This window comes from Pristiophorus japonicus, chromosome 19 (genome assembly GCF_044704955.1).
Source record: "Pristiophorus japonicus isolate sPriJap1 chromosome 19, sPriJap1.hap1, whole genome shotgun sequence".
Lineage (NCBI taxonomy): Eukaryota > Metazoa > Chordata > Chondrichthyes > Pristiophoridae > Pristiophorus > Pristiophorus japonicus.
Window position 1 is genome coordinate 89,258,437 of NC_091995.1, and position 22,911 is coordinate 89,281,347.

At 51.8% G+C, this 22,911-nt stretch overlaps 2 protein-coding genes across 4 annotated transcripts in view; one reads left to right on the forward strand and one right to left on the reverse strand.

The window, feature by feature from the left end:
• Positions 1-11,699, reverse strand: part of LOC139230525 (ETS-related transcription factor Elf-5-like) — a 55,935-nt gene extending 44,236 nt beyond the window's left edge. For 2 of the 3 annotated variants that reach the window (XM_070862356.1, XM_070862354.1), the window contains exons 1-2: positions 11,195-11,699; positions 3,009-3,253 (exon numbers count right to left, since the gene is read on the reverse strand). In XM_070862356.1, coding sequence (XP_070718457.1) covers positions 3,009-3,021 — 13 coding nt within the window. In that variant the 5' untranslated portion in view covers positions 3,022-3,253; positions 11,195-11,699. Of the gene's footprint in view, positions 1-3,008; positions 3,254-3,862; positions 3,949-11,194 lie in introns of those variants that run through there. The other variant, XM_070862355.1, reaches the window with a different exon arrangement.
• On the forward strand, positions 3,030-19,590 carry zbed4l1 (zinc finger BED-type containing 4-like 1). The gene is made up of 5 exons (XM_070862116.1): positions 3,030-3,114; positions 6,184-6,446; positions 10,059-10,123; positions 14,555-14,712; positions 17,474-19,590. The coding sequence occupies exons 1-5, from the start codon at positions 3,030-3,032 to the stop codon at positions 19,588-19,590; spliced, it is 2,688 nt and encodes an 895-aa protein (XP_070718217.1).
• Positions 19,591-22,911: the final 3,321 nt, after the last annotated feature.

The window sequence follows — 22,911 nt, forward strand, 5'->3', positions numbered from 1 at the left end:
ATGATTTGTACCCTGAATGAAAAGGACATAAAACTCTTCTTATTAAGGCTTGGAAACCGGAGGTCACAGCTTTAAGGAAATTGGCAAAAGAACCAGATGTGAGATGAGGAGAATTTTATTTCACACACTGAGTTGAGATACACATCAACCATGATCTAATTGAATGGCGGAACAAGCTCGAGAGGCTGAATCGCCTAATTCTGCCTCTACTTAGAAGACTATTAAAGGCAGAAAGACTTGGATTTATATAGCACCTTCCACGACCATCTGACGTCTCAAAGCGCTTTATAGCCAATGAAGTACGTTTGGGGCATAGTCACAAATTATTGTCTGGCACGGTGCTCAGTCACATTGGGTGGAGGCAATCCTTCATAAGGAGACTGAAGACTTTTGTTGGAAAGACGGTGGGTTGTCCTGATGACTGTTAATGCCAGAGTAGGAGAGGTGAGCTCTGAATGAGCTATCTCAGGTAGCCCACATGGGATCAGCAGGCTGCTGCTGTTCAGAACTTGGTTGCTTCATATTTTTTAAAATTTGTTCCAGATGTGGGCGTCGCTGGCAAGGCCGGCATTTATTGCCCATCCCTAATTGCCCCTTGAGAAGGTGGTGGTGAGCTGCCGCCTTGAACCGCTGCAGTCCCGTGTGGTGAAGGTGCTCCCACAGTGCTGTTAGGGAGGGAGTTCCAGGATTGTGACCCAGCGACGATGAAGGAACGGCCGATATATTTCCCAGTCGGGATGGTGTGTGACTGGGAGGGGAACGTGGAGGTGGTGGTGTTCCCATGCGCCTGCTGCCCTTGTCCTTCTAGGCGGCAGAGGTTGTCTCATCGTTCAGATGAGACATTAAAAAGATCCCATGGCACTATTCGAAGAAAAACAGGGTTCCCCCTGGAGTCCTGGCCAACACTTAGCACGCAAACATCATCACCAAGACCGATCATCTAGTCATTATCTCTAGAACTAGCTAGTTCTGATGAAGGGTCATCGGCCTGAATCATTTCTCTCTCTCTCTCTCTCCACAGACGCTGCCTGACCCGCTGAGTATTTCCAGCGTTTCCTGCTTTTATTTCAGATTTCCGGCACCTGCAGTATTTTGCTTTTGTATTGGTCATGATCACCGTGCTGTTTGTGGGAGCGTGCTGTTTGTGGGAGCTTGCTGTGCCCAAAATTGGCTGCCGTGTTTGTCACATTCTGACAGTGACTACACTCCAAAAAGTACTTCACTGACCTCTAAAGTGCTTTGGATGTTCTGGAGGTGGTGAAAGGCACTATCGAAGTGCACTGTCTTTTTGTTCCAGCGCCTCCTTGATTGCTGCTGGGTGACAGGCCAAGGGTCACAGCGCGGGACATTGTCAAGGCTTCAGAGAGCAGGAGCGAAGGTGAAGTATATCCGGGAGGGGGGTTGCGGGGGGGGAGGTGGGGAATCAGATGACCCCAAGCATGGGTTGTCGAACTGTAAGGCCACTGTGGGGGACCGAGGGAGGGAAGGATCAGTTAGCGAGGAGACAAAGCTGTGAATCTATATCGTAACACACGAGGAGCCTGCGGGTGTGATCACAGTCGGCAGCCACTTTCATCTTGTGCAGTCTGCAGGTTCACGCAGGAGATTAATCTAATTGAACAGGAGTTCAAAGAAAAAGAAAAAACTTGCATTGATATAGCGCCTTTCACGACCACCGGCAGTCTCAAAAGCGCTTTACAGCCAATGAAGTACTTTTGGAGTGTAGTCACTGTTGTAATGTGGGAAACACAGCAGCCAATTTGCACACAGCAAGCTCCCACAAACAGCAATGTGATAATGACCCAGATAATCTGTTTTTGTTCTGATGGTTGAGGGTTGAATATTGGCCCAGGACACCAGGGATAACTCCCCCTGCTCTTTTTCAAAATAGTGCCTTGGGATCTTTTACATCCACCTGAGAGAGCAGACGAGGCCTCGGTTTAACTGCTCAATCAAAAGATGGCACTTCTGACAGTGCAGCACTCTCTCAGTACTGCACTGGGAGTGTCGGCCGCGATTTATGTGCTCTGGGACTTGAACCCACAACCTTCTGACTCCAAGGCGAGGGTGCTACCCACTGAGCCACGGCTGACAAAGTAGCATAATTCCCCAGCAGTCAATAAGCAGGTCTCGCACATCACACCAGCTCACTACAGATAGACGAGAGGAATCTACGCATCAGATAGGATGGTTAGTTACCGGAATCCGGACATTACCTTCATGATGAAACCGAGCAGCCTTTCCATAACCTGCAAACCCTGCGGCTTAAACCACCGAGAGGCCAATCACCAATTCAGTTCACAGCCGAGCTAATATAGAACCACTGCCCTCTCACACTATCCCGCTGTATCGCCCACCCCTCACTGCCCTCTAACCCTACTCCCACCCCTCCTTGCCCTCTCACACTACCCCTCTGTACCACCCACCTCTCACTGTACTCTAACCCTACCCCCACCCCTCACTGCTCTCACTACCCAACTCCTCATTGCACTGTCACACGACCCTGCTGCTCGCTGTACGAACATAAAAACATAAAGAATTATGAGCAGGAGTTGGCCATACAGCCCCTTGAGCCTGCCTCGTCATTCAATATCATGGCTGATCTTCTACCTCAACTCCACTTTCCCGCCCGATTCCCATATCCCTTGATTCCCTGAGAGTCCAGAAATCTATCGGATCTCGGCCTTGAATATACTCAACGACACAGCATGCACAGCCCTCTGGGGCAGACAATTCCAAAGATTCACCACCCTCTGATTAAAGAAATATGTCCTCATGTCAGTCCTAAATGGCCGACTCATCCTGAGACTGCTCTCACAATAACCCCACCCCTCACTGCACTCGCACGGACCCCGCTCCTAGTACCGTCCCGTTAATCTCCCCCTCATTGTACTCGCACCCTAACCAACCCACCCGCTCCTCCTCGCACGCTCCCATTAACCCACTGCTCCCGTCCTTGCTCTGCGCGACTTTGAGTTCATTGCTGGGGTCGCGACGCACCCTTTCACCTTGTTTGTTCATTTGGCCCGATGTGTTTCAGCTGGCGGATCGAGAGGCGGAGGGAGATGCAAATTGCCGAGGAGGCGTGCGCCCAGCTCGAGGATGAGTTGCTCTGTAAGTCCGTGCAACACCATGTTTCATTCTGCGAGACATTGACGTGTCGGCAGAGTTGTCCCCCGCAGAATGAGCCTGGTCAGAATTTGATGTCAGCAGAACAGACTGACCGAGTACCCCGGCTCCTTCATTCTGCGGACTAAAGACAATTAATATACATTTTAATTACAGTGGTGCCTCTATTATCTTACCCAGTACAAAAGCAAAATACTGCGGATGCTGGAATCTGGAATAATAACAGAAAATGCTGGAAATCTCAGCGGGTCAGGCAGCAACTGTGGAGAGGAAGCAGAGTTAACGTTTTGGGTCGATGACCCTCTCCAGTTCTGACCAAGGGTCATTAACCTGAAAGGCTAAATCTGCTTCCTCTCCACAGATGCTGCCTGACCTGCTGAGATTTTCAGCATTCTCTGTTTTTATTATCTCACCCAGTTTGCCACCTGAACTTTCCCAGCGCCGAGCTAGCTAACACCAAGCTCCTCCTGTTTGGTTGAACTCAGCCTCACAGCTAAAGAAGGACTAAGCTTAACATAAGAAATAGGAGCAGGAGTAGGCCATACGGCCCCTCGAGCCTGCTCCACCATTTAATAAGATCGTGGCTGATCTGATCTTGGCCTCAACTCCACTTTCCTGCCCGCTCCCCATAACCCTTGCCTCCCTTTGCTTTCTGGTAACCTGCATTGCGCTTATTTTTGTGCTGCGCCGGAGGTTATGAGCGAACAGTGGGTGTAGGCCGAGATCGGGATACCTGTCGTTTAGTTGTATCGTGCGACTATCCAGGATGGCAGATGGACCTGGGTCCTTCTTTCGTCTAATAATTCGCCACATTCTTGCGTCGGTTTCCTTTGTGTTCTCGTTAATTTCCAAAAATTCTTCTTGATGATAACGGAGAGACTAGTCGAACCTGCACTGAGCGAACAGTCAAGTCCCACAAACACCATCAAAGAGCAGACGCGGAGATAATTAATGAATGCAGCCTGGTGTTGTCAGTCGTGTTACTTTTTAAGAAAACAAATGGGCAACCCAACCCAATACTTTTTCAAAGTTTTGTTCATAAAAGCAAAACCAGGAAGGTTCAATTCATGTCCTGTGCTGATCTCAGCTGCTGCATTAGCCCCTGCATTTCTCTAGCCTCTTGTCCATCCCCCACTTCCTTCGTCCCACCATTGGCGGCCGTGCCTTCACCCGTCCAAGCCCGAGACTGAAACTCCCTCCCTAAACCTCTCCGCCTCGCCATTGACTCCTTAAAACCTACCTCTTTGACCAAGCATTTGGTCACCTGCCCTAATGCCTCCTTGTTTGCCTTGTTGTCAGTCTTTGTCTGATAACGCTCCTGTGAAGTACCTTGGAACGTTTCACTACTACACTGTATGAATACAAGTTGTTGTTGTTGTTTCTCTGAGCCCTGACCTCTGACCCTTGCATTCCCCAATTCTGCACAAGATGGACCCCCTCATTCTCAGACCCTTGAGGTCTAGCCCGGTACCAGTGCCGAGCCGCATCGGGTGTGGCCCAGTGGCACTCACGCCTTTGAAGTCAGTAGGTTGGTAGTTTCAAGTCCCACTCCAGAGACTTGAGCACAAAATCTGGTGACACTCCTGTGCTGCGCTGTCTTTCGGATGAGACGTTAAACCGAGGCCTCGTCTGCCCTCTCGGGTGGATGTAGAAGATCCCATGGTGCTATTTCAAAGAAGAGCAGGGGGGTTATCCCCAGTGTCCTGGCCAATCAATCAACATAACAAAAACAGATTATCTGGGTCATTATCACATTGCTGTTTGTGGGAACTTGCTGTGCGCAAATTGGCTGCTGCGTTTCCCACATTACAACAGTGACTACATTCCAAAAGTACTTCATTGGCTGTAAAGCACTTTGGGGCGTTCTGAGGGTAGGAAAAGGCGCTATTGAAATCCCCTGCTCTTCTTTGGAATAGTGGCCGTGGGATCTTTTGCACCCACCTGAGAGAGCACATGGGGCCTCGGTTTAACGTCTCATCCGAAAGACGGCACCTCCGACATTGCAGCGCTCCCTCAGTACTCATCATAGGCGGTCCCTCGAACAAGGATGACTTACGTTCACAGATGTTTCAATGAAGGACCCGATGTTCCAGTCCTGAGTTCCAGTTGAGGGGTGGAAGATGCCTGTGCGTGGATGTTTTTAACGTGGGGTGACCGTTGCACATCAGCCACCACACGGGCTTGACAGAGCTCGGCCTTTATCCAGTGGCAAGGATTAACCAGGACGACTGGAGACCAGCTCTGCTGCACGGACCTAGTGCGCACACATATTGCAGTGTGGGCTGGTCCGTGCTGCCCCTGGGCCCTCGCCCCTTCTAGGCCCCGTACCCTCATTTGCCGCACCTTCGCCATAAACATTCGTCGCAACTCCGCCACAATTTCTCACCGCTCCTCCGCCACAATCTCGCTCCTCACCTCCGCCACAATCTCTCGCCGTTCCTCCGCCACATCGCCACAATCTCTCACCGCTCCTCCGCCACAATCTCTCTCCTCACCTCCGCCACAATCTCTCGCCGTTCCTCCGCCACATCGCCACGATCTCTCGCCGCTCCTCCGCCACAATCTCTCTCCTCACCTCCGCCACAATCTCTCGCCGTTCCTCCGCCACATCGCCACGATCTCTCGCTGCTCCATCGCCACGATCTCTCGCTGCTCCTCCGCCACAATCTCTCACTGCTCATCCGCCCCGACCTTCCCGCTCCTTCAGGGCCCCGCCGATGTCGCTGCCCGTGCTCCAAATGGCGACCTGGGTTTTGATGACGTCACCCAGTCGCCCACTTTGACGCTGTCGCACACTTGTAACAGCTCGGCTGGAAGCTGCAGTGGTATGCACTTTGATGTCCCCGACCTGCGGGTGTGCCCTCGGCACTGCACTGGGAGTGTCAGCCTTGATGTTTGTGCTCGAGTCCCTGGAGTGGGACTTGAACCCACAAACTTCTGACTCCGAGGCGAGTGTGCTGCCCACTGAGCCACGGCTGACACAGAACATGTAAATCTTTTTAAATTGAAAGTCCGGGCTTCGTCACTAACGTGTGCTCTTTGCTCCTCCTTCAGTTTGCGAGGATTGCCGGCTCTACTTCCGAGATTCCTGCCCGCACCACGGCGCTCCGACATTCGTGTCGGACCGGCTGGTGCCCGAGCGCATGCCATCCCGTGCCCTGCTGACCCTCCCCGAGGGCCTGGCCATCAAAGAGCGGCCGCAGGGCGGGCTCGGAGTCTGGTGCACGCTGCCTGCCATACCGCGAGGCTGCATCTTCGGGCCCTTCGACGGGGACATCCTGACGGACAAGAATGATTGCACCGTGTACTCCTGGGCGGTAAGAACATCCCACTTCAGCTTTCCTTCGTGAATTCTTGACCATTAACCCAATGCTGGGGAATAGAATAGATTGACACTGGGCAGAAGGAGGCCATTTGGCCCACTGTACCTATGCCCGGCTCTTTGAAAATTGACACCACTGAATAACACATTCCGGTAGGGTGATGGGAGATGGACAGGTGGCGGAGAACCACCCAGAGCCAGTCTGATCAGGGTCAATAAATCAATGTAACTTTGCTGATAGCAGCCGGCTAATCGATGGTTTTGTAGGAGGGTTGCACACCTCGCAAATTGTAATTGTAAAACCTTTGTTCTGAGGAGGTTCATCCGTGAACACTTCCCGAGCATGCTTGAATAAAAACCCGTTAAACCGAGGTTTCGTCTGAGTGATTCCCGTGGTCGCTATACGGGCGGGTGTCGATTCCTTATATCAGTGAGCCTACCTAGAGGAAGAGAAGTCTTTTTACCCCAACACCGACCAATTAGTCCCACTCCCCCTGCTCTTTCCCCATAGTGTCGTCCATGGCTCAGTGGGGAACACAGTGAGTCCGAAGGTTGTGGGTTCAAGTCCCACTCCAGGGACCCGAGCACATAAATCTAGGCTGACACTTCCAGTGCAGTGCTGAGGGAGTGCCGCACTGTTGGAGGTGCCGTCTTTTGGATGAGATGTTAAACCGAGGCCCTGGCTGCCCTCTCAGGTGGATGTAAAAGATCCCGTTGCGCTATTTCGAAGAAGAGCAGGGAAGTTACCCCGGTATCCTGGGGCCAATATTTATTCCTATCAACAAAAAAAACAGATTATCTGGGGCATTATCACATTGCTGTTTGTGGGAGCTTGCTGTGCGCAAATTGGCTGCTGCGTTTCCCACATTACAACAGTGACTGCTCTCCAAAAGTACTTCATTGGCTGTAAAACACTTTGAGATGTCTGGTGGTCGTGAAAGGCGCTATATAAATGCAAGTTTTTTTTCATAACCGTGCAAATTTTTCCTTTTCAAGTATTCAGTTCCCTTTTGAAAATTACCATTTAATCTGCTTGCACTGCACTTTCAGGCAGCACGTTCCAGATCATCAAATCTCGCTGTGTAGCGGGACAAAAATCCCCGCATCTCCCTCCTGGTTCCTTTGCCAATTATCTCCAACCTGTGTGTCCTTTGGTTACCGACCCTCTTGCCAGTGGAACCAGTTTCTTGTTTATTCTCTCAAAAACCCGTCATAAGTTTGAACACTCCTATTAAACCTTCCGTTAACCTTTTCTGCTCTAAGGAGAACAATCTAGTCATCTCCACAAAACTGAAGTGCCTCATCCCCGGCATCGTTCTGGTAAATCTCTCCTGCGCCCTCGCCAAGGCCTTGACCTCAACGCTCCCTCGGAGCTATGTGACTGCACAGCTCTCAGCCGGTCTCACGCAGCCCCTTAAAGGGGCCATGCACCCAAAAAATAACTTACGGGGTGTACATAGCTTGACATCATTCCGTATCCTGATTCCTTCCTATCAAGAAGCCAAGCAGAAATATTTTCAGTTGACATTTCCTTTTATACTTAAGGAGGCAGCTAGAACATATCCAGGGAATTATAGACCAGTCAGCTTAACGTCAGCGGTCGGAAAAATAATGGAATCCCTAGTAAAGGAGAAAGTCGAAGAACATTTAGGGCTGGAAATTCATCAAAAACCGCCACCCCCAAAAAAAACGGATGACACCAAATTGTGGGGGCGATAGTCAATACTGAGGAGGATTGCAACAACTAACAGGGGGGCATTAATAAATAGAATGGGCATATAATTGGCAAATGAAGTTCAACACAGGTAAATGGAAGAATAGGGAAGTCACTTATTACTTGGAGGGTGCAAGTCTAGGTGGGGTAGAGTAACTAAGGGACCTTGGGGTACAAATACGCAAATCACTAAATTTGGGACGCAGGTTAGCAAGGCCACAAAAAAAGCAAACCAAGCTCTAGGGTTTATTTGTAGAGGTATGGAATTGAAAAGTAGGGAAGTTATGCGAAACCTGTATCGAACCTTGGTCAGACCATAGTTAAGAGCACTGCGTACAGTTCTGGTCGCCATATTATAAAAAGGATATAGAGGCACTGGAGAGGGTGCAGAGAAGATTTACAAGCATGATACCAGAAACGTCAGGTTATATCTAATCAGGACCGGCTGAGAGCCTAGCGGCCACACAGCTAGAGGGAGCGTTGAGGTCAAGGCCTTGGCGAGGGTGCAGAAAAGATTTACCAGAACGATACCAGGGATGAGGGACTTCAGTTAGGTGGAGAGGACTAGAGAAGCTGACATCGTTCTCCTTAGAGCAGAAAAGGTTATTATTTAAATGGAGAAAGATTGCAAAGTGCTGCAGTACAGCGGGACCTGGGGGTACTTGTGCATGGAACACAAAAGGTTAGTATGCAGGTACAGCAAGTGATCAGGAAGGCCAATGGGATCTTGGCCTTGATTGCAAAGGGGATGGAGTATAAAAGCAGGGAAGTCTTGCTACAGTTGTACAGGGTATTGGTGAGGCCACACCTCGAATACTGCGTGCCGTTTTGGTTTCCATATTTACGAAAGGATATACTTGCTGTGGAGGCAATTCAGAGAAGGTTCACTCGGTTGATTCCGGAGTTGAGGGGGTTGACTTATGAGGAAAGGTTGGGCCTCTACTCATTGGAATTCAGAAGAATGAGAGATGATCTTATCGAAACGTATAAGATTATGAGGGGGCTTGACAAGGTGGATGCAGAGAGGATGTTTCCACTGATGGGGAAGACTAGAACTAGAGGGCATGATCTTAGAATAAGGGACCGCCCATTTAAAACTGTGAGATGAGGAGGAAATTTCTTCTCTCAGGGTTGTGGATCTGTGGAATTCGCTGCCTCAGAGAGCTGTGGAAGCTGGGACATTGAATAAATTTAAGACAGAAATAGTCAGTTTCTTAAACGATAAGGGGATAAGGGGTTATGGGGAGCGGGCGGGGAAGTGGACCTGAGTCCATGATCAGATCAGCCATAATCTTATTAAATGGCGGAGCAGGCTCGAAGGGCCGTATGGCCTACTCCTGCTCTTATTTCTTCTGTTATGTAGGAAAGGATGAACAGGCTGGGTCTCTTTTCTCTTGCAAAAAGAAGTCTGAGTGGTGACTTAATCTTTAAAATTATGAAAAGTTTTGATATAGAATGGATACAGAGAGAATGTTTTCACTTCTGGGGAAGGCCACCAATATAAGATAGTCACCAAGAAATCCAATAGGGAATTCAAAAGAAACTTCTTTACCCAAAGGGTGGTGAGAATGTGGAACTCGCTGCCACAGGGAGGGGTTGAGGCGAATAGTATCATCCTTTCCTACATAAGAACAGAATAAATAGGAACAGGAGTAGGCCATACGGCCCTTCGAGCCTGCACCGACATTTAATACGATCATGGCTGATCTGATCATTTAACACGAGGCTAGACAAGCATATGAGGGAGAAGAGAATAGAGGGTTATGCTGATAGATGAGGAAAGACGGGAGGAGGCTCGAGTGGGGCATAAATGCCGGCATGGACTGGTTGGGCTGAATGGCCTGTTCCTGTGTCGTAAATCCCATGTAATCCTATGTAATCCTTCTGTTGCAGCTACGAGAAAATGGATCTTATTATTACGTCGATGCTTCAGATGAGTCGAAGGCCAACTGGATGAGGTATCTTGGGTGTTATGTATTGATGTGTGTATCGTCCTGGTCCCTTAAATGTAATGTAAGCACAATGGCGCTGTGGCGGGAAACCTGGAAGTGCCTGCAACAGGCAGTATAAAAGGCTGACCACCACACCTGAGAGGCACTCTGGAGCTGAACAATAAAGGACAAAGGTCACAGCAGTTAGATTTACACCAGACCGCGTGGAGTCAGTGATTTGTGTGCTACATACACCACATTGGCGACAAGGAAGCGGACGAACTCCACGCAACCATGGCTACTCTGGGCTCGCTAAAGGATTTTACCGTGGGCAGTGATTGGGAGGCCTTCACGGAAAGGCTCAAGTACTACTTCACAGCAAACGACCTGACGGAGGACACGGATGCAATGAGAGATAAGTGTAAGGCGATATTGCTCTCCAGTTGTGGTGATGAGGTTTACTGTCTCGTCGGGGATTTGCTGGCACCCGGGAGCGCCAGGGACAAGTCGTACGAGGCGCTGACTGAACTCATTCGTGACCAGTTGAAACCGAAGGAGAGCATCCTCACGGCCAGATACAAATTTTACCATCACTGCAGACCTGAGGGCCAGGATGTCACCAAATATGCTGCGGACCTCAGGAGACTCGCGGCGCCGTGTGATTTTGGCGTACACCTTGACGAGGTGTTACGGGACGTTTCTGTTATGGGGATTGGCCACGAGTGCCTCCTTCACAAGCTGTTAGCCACGGAACCCACAGTCACTCTGACAAAGGCCATCACCATCAGCCGGGCATATATGACCTCGACTTGCAGCACCAGGCAGATGATCCACACAGTCTCGAACCCGGCAGGCACTGTCCACAGGGTAGCGCCCACCACGGACAAAACTGCAGAACGTGGCTCTGCCCGGGGCAGAGAGCACGGACCTCGGGGTCCTGGAACTCAGAGTCCGCTGAGGGGGGCCAATCAAGCAGCACCATGCTGGCATTGTGGAGGAAGCCATGGGGCTCACCGGTGCAGGTTTGCGGAGTACACGTGCAATACCTGCCACACGAAAGGCCACCTTCAGCGTGTGTGTAAAAGAAATCGGACTCACCATGTAGCTGGGGAGATGGGGGATGATCCACCATTCAGCGAGGAGCAGGCAGAAGATGATGAGGTGTTGGGACTGTACACGTGTACCGACGATTCGCCCCCAGTGATAAGGGAAGTAAAAATCAACGGAGTCCCTGTGAGTATGGAAGTGGACACGGGCTCGGGTCCGTCGTTGATGAGTCGGAGAACTTTTGATAAACTGTGGATGAACCCAGCTGCACGACCCAAGCTGGTCCCGGTCACGGCGAAGCTGCGTACCTACACCAGGGAACTGATACCTGTTCTTGGCAGAGCGATGGTGCAGGTATCCCACGGGGACGAGACGCACGGTTTACCTTTGTGGGTCGTTGCAGGCGATGGGCCGACACTCCTCGGCCGGAGGTGGATGGGGACGGTCCGTGGGAGCTGGGAAGACTTCATCACTCCACAGGCTGCTGCTCCCCGGGGTGCTGCCGTGCCCCGGGTCCCCAGAGAGCAGCGCCGACCGAGCTGGAGCTGCAGCCTCAATCCACCCACAGGCAAGTCCCAGCCTCGGACCTCACACAGAGACCCTGCAGCCTCAATCCACCCACAGGCAAGCCCCAGGCCCAGACCTCACACAGAGATCCTGCAGCCTCAGCCCCCACAGGCAAGCAGCCCTGCAGAGAGGGGCCTAGTGGGGAGGAGGTGAGCCGGCGGGGTGCGAGGGATCCAGGATGGCCGGCGGATCGGAAGGGCCCACGCAGAGGGAGAGTCGGGCGGCGGCAGCAGCTGGAGGTCGGAGGCCGCGGGGGAGGCGGCAAGTGCGGCCGCTGGAGAGGCCACGACGGCCACAGGGGAGGTGGCTACGGTGGCCGCCGGAGAAGCGACGATGACGGCCGCGGGAGAGGCAGCAAGTCAGGTGGCGGCGGAGGGCAAGATGTCGGTGTCCTCAGTCCAGTGCATCAGAGATGGCGGCGCCCAAGGAGAAGCCTCGTGGAATCCTCCTGCATCAAAGATGGCGCCTTAAAAAGGAAATGCACCCGGGAGTCTTAAAAGGGCCTTACCATGTGGTGGTCCCCACAGAGGACTTCTGTAAGGCAGAGTGAGTCTAAAATGAGCTATGTTCATGTGAGATGGCGAATTTATAATAAGAATTAATTTTTTAATGCTGAATGGCCACTGTATTTGTGTAAAATAATGGATATGAAGTACAATTAATGATGAGGGCTAACAAGAAAATACCAGTCAATAACTAGTTAATGTACCAGATAACATGTACCATACTAACGCACTGTCTATGCCTACCTGCCTTCTGTTGGACAAGTGTGATGTTATGAATTGATGTGTGTATCGTCCTGGTACCTTAAATGTAATGTAAGCACAATGCTACACCACAGAGGGCGCTGTGGTGGGAAACCTGGAAGTACCTGCAACAGGCACTATAAAAGGCTGACCACCACACCTGAGAGGCACTCTGGAGCGGAACAATAAAGGGCGAAGGTCACAGCAGTTAGATTTACACCAGACCGTGTGGAGTCAGTGATTTGTGTACTACATACACCACATTGGGGGAGACGTTATGAACGACACTTGATCAGTTCACGGTTTAAATATAGCCATCGATATTCAATTTAGTGTATTCCTTGTAGTGTTCAAAAATCTATCGACCTCTGTCTTGAATATACTCAACGGCTGAGCCTCTACGGCCCTCTGGGGTAGAGAATTCCAGAAGATTCACCACCCCCTGAGTGAAGAAATTTCTCATCCTCTCAGACCTAAATGGCTGACCACTTATTCTGAGACTGAGAGTCCCGGTTCTAGACTCTCCGGCCAGGGAGAAGCAGGAGGGTGGAAGAAAGGAAGGGCCGAAGACAAGAATGAGAAAGAGCAGTAGATTGGCGGCACAGGGAAGAGAGTCAAAATGTGACTTGCCAACCATTCCAGGGCACTGATACACCTGGAGAGGGCACTGGCCCTGCTGGAGATCCAGGGGAATCTGCTAGCTGTTGTCAAGAATTGTTCAGTGAACGCTCACGATATGTGACAAATCGATTTATTCATAGACGGAGCCTGACTGCAGTGATATGTCACTCTGCGTTCTGGTTCACTGAGCTATATTCCCAATAATTTAATCCGGTAATATTTTTTGACAAGCAGATTATTCTGGAGTGAAAGATGACTGACCTGATATTTCAGTGTCGCAGACTGATTTGCTTCTGCCGTAGAGTTAGTGCAGCATTTGGGTTTGTAGGGTCGACTCGCATTTATACAGAGCCTTAAGCATAGAAAAATGTCCCATGGCTTTGCAGAGGTGTAGAATTTACATTCCCCGTCTGTAACTCCTTACTCCCTCTTAGCACTTTTATTTGTCACACCTTCGTGTCAACTTTTCCACTGCCAATTCCTATCTCCGCATTACTAACAGTAAATGGCTATGTAAACATATCACGCTGTAGTAACACATTCCCACCAGTGGTGGCGCTGCATTTTTGCAGCTCCTCAGCCTGTACTGCAGAGAAACTCCGGTGCTCCAAACAACTCTTATGTCTTGACTTCCCGGACATTTTGCTAATTAACTATATATAATACCAAAGCGCAGTACTGAATCTAAGTGTATGTGTCCGTGTCAGCTGTGACTCAGTGGGCAGCACACTTGCCTCTGAGTCAGAAGGTTGTGGGTTCAAGTCCCACTCCAGGGACTTGATCTCCAAAAAACAAAATCTAGGTTGACTCCCAGTGCAGTGCTGAGGGAGCGCTGCACTGTCGGAGGTGCCATCTTTTGGATGAGACGTTAAACTGAGGCCCTGTCTGCTCTCTCAAGTGGACGTAAAAGATCCCATGGCACTATTTTGAAGAAGGGCAGGGGAGTTATCCCCGGTGTCCTGGCGACAATATTTATCCCTCAATCAACAAAAGATGATCTGGTCATTATCACATTGCTGTGTGTGGGAGCTTGCTGTGCCCAAGTTGGCTGCTGTGTTTCACACATTACAACAGTGACTACACTCCAAAAGTCCTTCATTGGCTTTAAAGCACTTTGAGATGTCCGGAGGTCGTGAAAGGCGCTATATAAATGCAAGTCTTTTTCTTTATGATTTTAAAATGGGGACTGAGCCTGTCTGCATGCCCCGATCCAGTTTGTTTTTGTCCTCCTGATTGCTCTTGACTCCTCGAGGGTCGTTGTTACTTTGGATGATGGCGTAAAATGGGCCAAAACGAAATGGCCACCTGAGGTTAATGGAAGAGACAATCGGAGCAGATGTATAATGGGAAGCCAATTCGATATCGCCCATTTCGGCCCGTGTGTGTATCTTCAACTCTTAGTTGAAGTTTGAACTGGCTGAAGAACTCCATGCTTCATGACCTGGCTCTCCATTAACACTCTGCCTTTTCCCTCCAGGTACGTGGCATGTGCTTCAAGCGAAGAGGAACATAATCTGACTGTCTTTCAGTACCGCAGCAAAATCTACTACCGGGCGTGCCAGACCATTGCCGCCGCAGCAGAGCTGCTGGTGTGGATCGGGGAAGAATACGCCAGGACTCTTGGGCTGAAACTGGGTAGGGACTGAAAGGAATATCTGTGGCGGTGAGACATCCGAGATAGGAAGTGTTAGGGTGACTGTGCGTCGTTGCTGTTGGTGTTAACGATGAAATGACAGAACGTGCCACGAGCCTAGCTAAGCACAAGACAGAGCCTCTTGGTCTTTGATAAGGGGTACTCCTCTTGGGCAGTCCCTCGGAGTCGAGGATGACTTGCTTCCACAGTAACATGAGTGCTAAGGTGGCTGATGAGTCCAAAGCGGGATCTACAGATTCTGTCACAGGTGGGGCAGACGGGAGGTTGGAGGGGACGGGTAGGTCGGGGTGCATTGTTTGTACTTGACTACCATGTACTCCCGGCAAAGAGACTCAAAGTGTTCGGCACCTTGCCGAATGCTTCGCCATCACTTTGAGCGGTTATGGGCCAGAGGTTCCCAAGAGTCGGTGGAGGTGTTACGTTTTTTTTCAGGGAGGCTTTGAGGGGTAATCATTACAAGCTGGTAAGGTTTCTGGAGACGGGAGTCTCTTGGCCCTAGATAAGGGGTACTGACCACACGACAGTAGGGGTTGCTTCAGACAGGAGCCTCCTGAGTCCTTGACTAGCTGGCGATATTACAAATGGGAACTTCTTAACCTGTAGGTGAGGCTGACTGATTGCTGCATGGTTGGGAGGCTGTGATTGGCCTCTTGATTTGCCAAGTCAAATTCCTCCAGGTTTTCCTGTAATTTGGGAATAACTAGGTTGGTAGGACATCTGTCTTCATAACAGTTCCCTGTGCCTACAGCCTTTTGTGTGCAGACAGAGGCTCATTGATTGTAGGAGCCTGTGTGTGCACGATGACAAAGACCCATCACGTTCTGTTATACTGTCTGGCCTGGTACCAAGCCATAGGTATCAAGAAGATCCCGCCTTCAGGCTGAGTTTAGAACCAGTGGTCACAGTATCAGTATAAGGGGTCCGGCCATTTAGGACTGAGATGAGTTGACATTTCTTCACTCAGAGTGTTGTGAATCCTCGGCATTTTCTGCCCCAGAGGGCTGTAGATGATCAGCTGTTGAGTATATTCAAGGTTGAGATCGTAGAGTTTTGGGCATTAAGAGTTATGGGGACAGTGCAGGAAAGTAGAGACGAGGTCGAAGATCAGCCATGATCTCATTGAATGGCGGAGCAGGCTCGAGAGGCCACATGGCCTACTCCTGCTCCTATTTCCCTGCTCCTATTTCCTATGTTATGCTCAATTTCTAGTTTTTGTTTATTTGGGTGATCTCAGCCAGAGTAGCATTGGAGTGTCAACAAATTGCCTCATTACCTCCTGACTTAAGAAGGACAAAAAAACAAACCAGATTGATGCATGTAATGACCATCCAGTGTGGACATAGGATGGGAAAAGGGGCAGATTTGGATGTGCTTCCTCCCACGGTAAAATAGCCACACTGCAGTCCCTGTCTAGTTACATAGTATTTACAGCACAGAAACAGACCGTTTGACTCTCCAGGTCAATACCAGTGTTTATGCTCCACACAAGCCTCCTCCCACCCTCCTCATCTAACCCCAACAACAGACGCTTGGATTCTCCCTCGTGTTCATCTCGCTCCTTCTTAAATGCATCTACTCTATTCGCCTCAACTACCCCTTGTGTTAGTGGCTCCCACATTCTAACCACTCACTGGGTGCAGAAGTTTCTCCTGAATTCCTTATTTTATACCGGACTACGTACCTTGCCACTTTGCAAACCTTCCTCTCTCCCAACGAATACGAAACCTTAGCTGCTTTGCCCATGTGCCAAGAGCACATTGTGAGAAAGGGTCTAAGTTTGTACATGAAGAATAGTCACTTGGGTGAGGTACCCATGGCCTGTATCCCCTGCGGAATGGTACCCTAAGTGTAGGGCAGAAACCGAGGTGGAGTTGCCAAGGCTCACAGTGTGGAATACAATTGGGATGAAATAGTAGTTAGATTTGGGTTGGATTTTAGAACCCTGTTGATTTACAAAGAGGAGGCAATGACCCCAAGAACCAAGGATAGAGTGAGTGACAGTGTAATGAACGTGGATTTCAACATAGTTGGTAACATTAGGCTTGGGAGGGAAAGGAGTGTGAGTTGGGGAAATTGGATAGAAACATAGAAAATCGATGCAGGAGTAGGCCGTTCAGCCTTTCAAGCCTGCACCACTATTCAATATAATCATGGCTGTTCATGCAACTTCAGTACCCCACTCCCGCCTTCTCTCCATAACCCCCTGATCCCCTTAGCCTTGAATATATCTAACGAACTGGCCTCAACAACTTTCTGTGGTAGAGAATTCCACAGGTTCACAATTCTCTGAGTGAAGAAGTTTCTCCTCATCTCGGTCCTATATGGCTTACCCCTTATCCTTAGACTGGTGACCCCTGGTTCTGGACTTCCCCAACGTCGGGAACATTCTTCCTGCATCCAACCTGTCCAATCCCGTCAGAATTTAGGCAATCATATGTCTGAAGATATGTCTAGCACACATTCCCTGCCTTTCATAGTTGCACTTAACTTAGTGTTGTAGAACAAAGGAAAGTGTGAAGGCGAGCCACAGGAGCCAGAATATCTGCAGTCTCATCACTGACCTCCGTTTGAACTCATCGAGTGCTTGCACAACATCATTTAGACTTTTGTCGCCTGAACCACACACACCCACACTTTGCCGAGTAAAAAAATGTGTAACAGCGCTGTCTCTAAATTATAGTGGGCAGCCAGCCCCACGGGACGTTGAGCAGGCGCTGATTGATGCAGCTTTTGTTCCATCAGGTGAGCATTTCAAGTACGAGTTTGGCGAGAAAGAGCTGCTGATGAAGTTGTTCCAGGACCTCCAAAGCAAGGTTCCCGAAGGGATGGCGAGCCACCTGAACCCCCAGGACCAGTACAACTGCAGCGACCTGGTGGCCTCCATCATCCACGCCCACAAGGCCAACCTGCAGGGCGGCAGCCTGTGCCACGTGAGCCGGGAGGGCCCCGGTGCCATGCTGGAGGGCACCCAGAACCTGGTGAGCCTGGGGCGGGCGCAGAGCCGCTACTGGACCTTCTTCGGCTTCCAGGGGGACGCCCTGGGCCGCATCCTGGACAAGACCAAGATCATTTGCAAGTTGTGCGGGGTGCGGCTGTCCTACAGCGGCAACACCACCAACCTGAGGCAGCACCTCATCTACAAGCACCGGCACGAGTACAACGAGCTGGTGGGCGCCACCTCTGCCCCGCAGAAGGGGGGCGAGCCCTACCCGCAGGACTTTCCGTCCCGGACCGCCAAGGGGGCGACCCCCCCCGTCGGGAGGACGACCCGGGCCATCTCCGAGTTCATCGTGGCCGACCTCCTGCCCCTGAAGACCGTCGAGGGGGAGGGCTTTGTCCAGATGATGAGCGTGCTGGAGCCCACCTACAAGATCCCCACCGTGGCCTTCTTTGCCCAGGCCGTCCTGCAGGACAAGCACGCCCAGGCGAAGCTGCGGGTGCTGGAGTCCCTGAAGTCGCTGCAGCACTGCGCGATCAGCATCGACCTCTGGAAGCACGAGTGCGCGCGCTCCTACCTCACGGTCATCGTCCACCACATCGACGCCGCCTTCGACTTCAAGAACCGGGTGCTGTCCACCCGCCCCGTCGCCGAGGAGACCACGGCGGAGAACATCAAAGCCGCCCTCTTGGAGACCGCCAACGAGTGGGGGATCCGGGAGCGGACCTCGTACTCCGTCATGGTCAGCAACGTCGACGTCAAGGTGGCCGCCTCCAAGCTGGGCTGGAAGGCCCTCCCGTGCATTGGCCACGTGCTGCAAAACTGCGTGGACTCGGCCCTGCAGCAGCCCCTGATCCTCCGGGTGCTGAGCCGCTGCAAGCGGCTGATGGAGTGCATCTTCTCCTCCCCGTCGCTGAGCGACAAGCTGGGCTCTAGCGAGCCCTTCCTCAAGGCGCAGTCCAAGCTGTTCCTCGGCGGCAGCCTGCGCTGGTACAGCACGTACAGCGTCCTGCAGAGCCTGCAGGAGCACCGGCAGTTCATCGGGGGCCTGAGCGAGAGCCTGCAGGAGCAGGGCTTGGCCCTGCGGCCAGACGACTGGCAGGTGGTCCACGAGGTGGTGGGTATCCTCAAGCCCCTGGCCATCGCCACCTCCACCTTCACCAAGGAGCGCTTCTCCAGCCTGTCACTGGTCAAGCCGGTGGTCACCAGCCTGGTGTACAAGCACTTGGCGGCCAGTGAGAGCGACTCGGAGCTGGCCCATGACGTGAAGCGCACCATCTGCGCCGACCTCAACCAATGGTACGCCGACCGGGAGGTCAACCAGATCCTCAACCTGGCCTGCGCCCTGGACCCGCGCTTCCGCGGCCTGGACTTCCTCAGCCAGGCCGAGCGGGTGGAGACGCTCCACGCCCTCAAACGCCAGGCGGCCGAGCTGGCCCGGCTGCAGCCGACGCCCGGCGCCCGCTTCGGCCCGGAGCCGCCGCCGTTGCCGCCCCCCCCCCTCCTCCTCCTCCCCCCGCCGCCGCCGCCGCCCCCCCCTCAGCCCGGCGCCCTCCCCGAGGCGGCCAAGCGGCCCCGGCACGACTCTGGCATCGAGTTCCTCCTGGGCGACCTGTGCAACGTGCGCAGCGCCTCGGCCAACTCGGTGAGCCAGCAGGCCGAGCAGGAGATCAGCAGCTTCCAGACCAGCGAGGCCTCCGCCCTGTGCCAGGACCCGCTGCAGTGGTGGAAGGCCCACCACACCCAGTACCCGCTGCTCGCCCACGCCGCCCGCAAGCTGCTGGCGGTGCCGGCCACCGTGGTGCCGGCCAGCTGGATATTCACGGAGGCCGGGCACGCCGTCTACAGCAAGCGTGCCGCCCTTGCGCCCGAACACGTGGACATGCTGGTGTTCATGCACGGAAACCACAAGACCGTGTGACCCGTAATCCCTGCACGCGAGAGAAGTATATCGGCGACCCTGCCTTCCCTCCCCCATTCTGGCTGCGATGGGCGGGGAGGAGAAAACCGGCCGGTGGTCGCTGGTCTGGGCCCCAATCCGGGTGATTTGGGAAAAGGGGCATCCACCCATACTCGCCAGCCACAGCGGTTGATTGTGACCCCCTCCCCACTCTCCCCAAGCTGGGCAGTTCCAACTGTTGGGGCGAGGGAGGGAGCTCCGTATCTATTGTGGTCCTCGATCTGTTTCTGTGGCGGGTCTGACTGTGTCCACAATTCCGTTCAACCAGGGCGCGTCCGCTTACAGTGCCTGGTCCCTTCCAGCTGCCGTGAGTCTGCCTGCTTTTCATTAATTTGCCCCGATAATGCAGGACATCTTGCGTTTCCTGATCTACCCTTGCTACCATCTCCCACCACCCCCCCCCCCCCCGAGCGTGCAGATTTTAAGACGAATCGGATTTAATTTGGAATGAAACGATATAACAGCGGGCCAGTGTGCAGTGCAAGTTACGGTCTGCCTGCCTCCGAAAGTCGCGACCTGGGGCCGCCAATCAGAACGTCCGCCACTCGGCTCATCGACTGAACATTAGCAATTAATTTATTCTAATTTATTTATTTATAATATTTATTACGCCTATTTATGGACAGGAGATTGAGCTCGGAACCATGTTGATAAGAGGACCCAGCAAAGGGAGGCCAGTCTAAGAGCAACACACAGCGTTTTAACAATTTGAGATATACAAGAATGAAAACTTAGCGGAATTCGGAGCAATAATTCAAACGGCCAATGGAATGTTCGCCGTTAAAACTCGAGGGCTGGAGTATAAAGGGGATGGAGTTTTGCTGCAGCTGTACATAGCACCGGTTAGACCACATCGGGAATACTGGGAGCAGTTCTGGGCACCACACCTTAGGATATATTGGCCGTGCAGGTTCACCAGAATGTTGCCAGGGCTCCAAGCATTAATATTATGAGGGAGATTACATAAAGTAGACCTTGTATTCCCTGGAATAGAGATGGTTAAGGGGTGATTTGATTATGTTTTTTTAAGGATTTTGAAAGGAATTGATGGGATAGTTAGTGAGAGAATTTGTCCGCTGGTAGGTGGGTCGAGGGCAAGGGGACGTGACCTTAAAATTGGAGCCAGGCCATTCAGGAGAGACATGATGAAACACTTCTTCATGCAAAGGGTGGCAGAAGTGTGCAGCTCTCTCCCACAAAAGACAGTAGCTAACTCAGTTACATTTTAAATCGGAGATAGACGGTCTTTTTTGCTAGCCAAGGGTACAGAAGGACAGGGAGCCAAGTCCGGTGGATGGAGTTTAATACACAGAGCGGCCGTGATCTCATTGAATGGCGCAACGGGCTTGAGGAGTTGAGTGGCCTCCTCCTGTTCCCATGCTCCTATGGTCAGCGGCTGGGGTAGAGGGAGAGCGTTTGCGTTTCGAGTCTGAACTGATCCTAATAAGCGAGCCCAGCTTTTAGGACTTGAGTGGTTGTTGGCGTTGCGCTGTGCCTGTCCCTTTAAGGTTGGATACAGACCGCGGGAAGACGGGGAGATGTTGGGAGAGTCCACATTCACAGCAGGGACTTTGTGGGTAACTTGCATTCTCTGTGGAGGGGTGGGGTTCTACATTGACATCGCTTCATAAGAAATAGGAGCAGGAGTCTGCCATTTGGCACCTTGAGCATGCCCTGCCATTCATGATCTGATCTTGGCCTCAACTCCACTTTCCCTGCCCGCTCCCCGTAACCCTCGACTGCCTTATCGTTCAAACTCTTAAGAGTGATGCAGCACTGAAGGAGGCCATTCGGCCCATCGTGCCTGGGCTCGTCTCCTGTTGGATTAAGCCAGTGTGATCGTAGTCCCCTGCGTGGCTCAGACTGAAGCCAAAAGCACAGCGGTAGCTTAAAAAACAAAATGTTTATCCTTCGCTCACCTGCAGGTACAGTGTTGCTGTTCAACAGGCCAAAGCCGGCCCCCAGGAGGAGGAGGAGGCCATTCAGCCCCTCGAGCCTGCACCGCCACTCTGTCCAATCGCGGCTGACCTGTACCTCAACTCTGTTTACCCGCCTTAGCTCCATATCCCTCGATACCCTTACCTCACAGAAATGTCGATCTTGGTCCTGACAAACTTCAGTTGACTCCCCCCGACCCCCTGTAACCACAGCCTTTTTCCAGATTTCCGTCACCCATTTCGTATGGGGGAAAAAAAGCTTCCCAATTTCATGCCAACACGGCCTAGCTCGGATTTGAAATTTGTGCCACACTTGTTCTGGATTCCCCTCCACACCAGAGGAAACCGCTTCTCCGTATCTACACTATCGAATCCCTTTTCTTATTTTAAAGACCTCGATTCGATCACCCCCTTAACCTCGAGGGAATACACGCCAAGCCGCCTTGCTGAAGCGGCCATTCTTCACCTGCGAGCGTTGGCAGGCTATTTGGCTATGGTTGTCAGCACAGCACGTCCATCGGCGCACAGATCCTGGCCTCGCTGAGCAAGAGTTTGCGATCAGGAGCTGGAGCCTTGGTTGATGTCCTTCAACATCCTCTTCCCTTCCATCCTCTAGCCCGGGACCGTTGAGGCAAAACCTTTGCCGCAGCCCCAGCCTATTGCACCTTGTTAACCACAATGCCGATTAACTGTGCGCGTTTCGGTGCCTGATCGCGCGTGGCTACTTACGCGTTGTTACCGGGATGATTTTGAAACGGCTGCATTTTTAAAGTTGTTAAATCGAGTGAGCTGATGGGACTGCAGTCTCTGGTCTGGTTGAACAGCAGGGATCCCGGCACGACAGGGCACCAGTTTATAAAGTGGCTTGTGTTTTTTTTTATCCAGCTAATAAACCAAACCCTAGAAACACGAGCGTCAGTATTTTCTTGCAGGTCCGTGGCGATTTGTACTGCGTCCAATTCACTCTCGGACGGTCCTGTTTGACTTGTGTGTACATCTCGGTGTCTGCTCCTCCTACATCAGAGGGCTGAGTGAATCGTGGGAGGGATGGGTTTACAAGGGTGTGATGGCGATTGGAAGAGAAATTACCTGAAGATAAGAAATAGACTTTTTATTCGTTCATGGAATGTAATATCGCTGGCAAGGCCGGCATTTATTGCCCATCCATAATCACGCTTGAGAAGTTGGTGGTAAGCTGCCGCCTTAAACCGCTGCAGTCCCGTGTGCTGAAGGTACTCCTACAGCGCTGTTGGGGAGGGAGTTCCAGGAATTTGATCCAGCGCCGATGAAAGAATGGCTATGTTTGCTCAGGATGGTGTGTGAGTTGGGAGGGGATTGGTGCAGC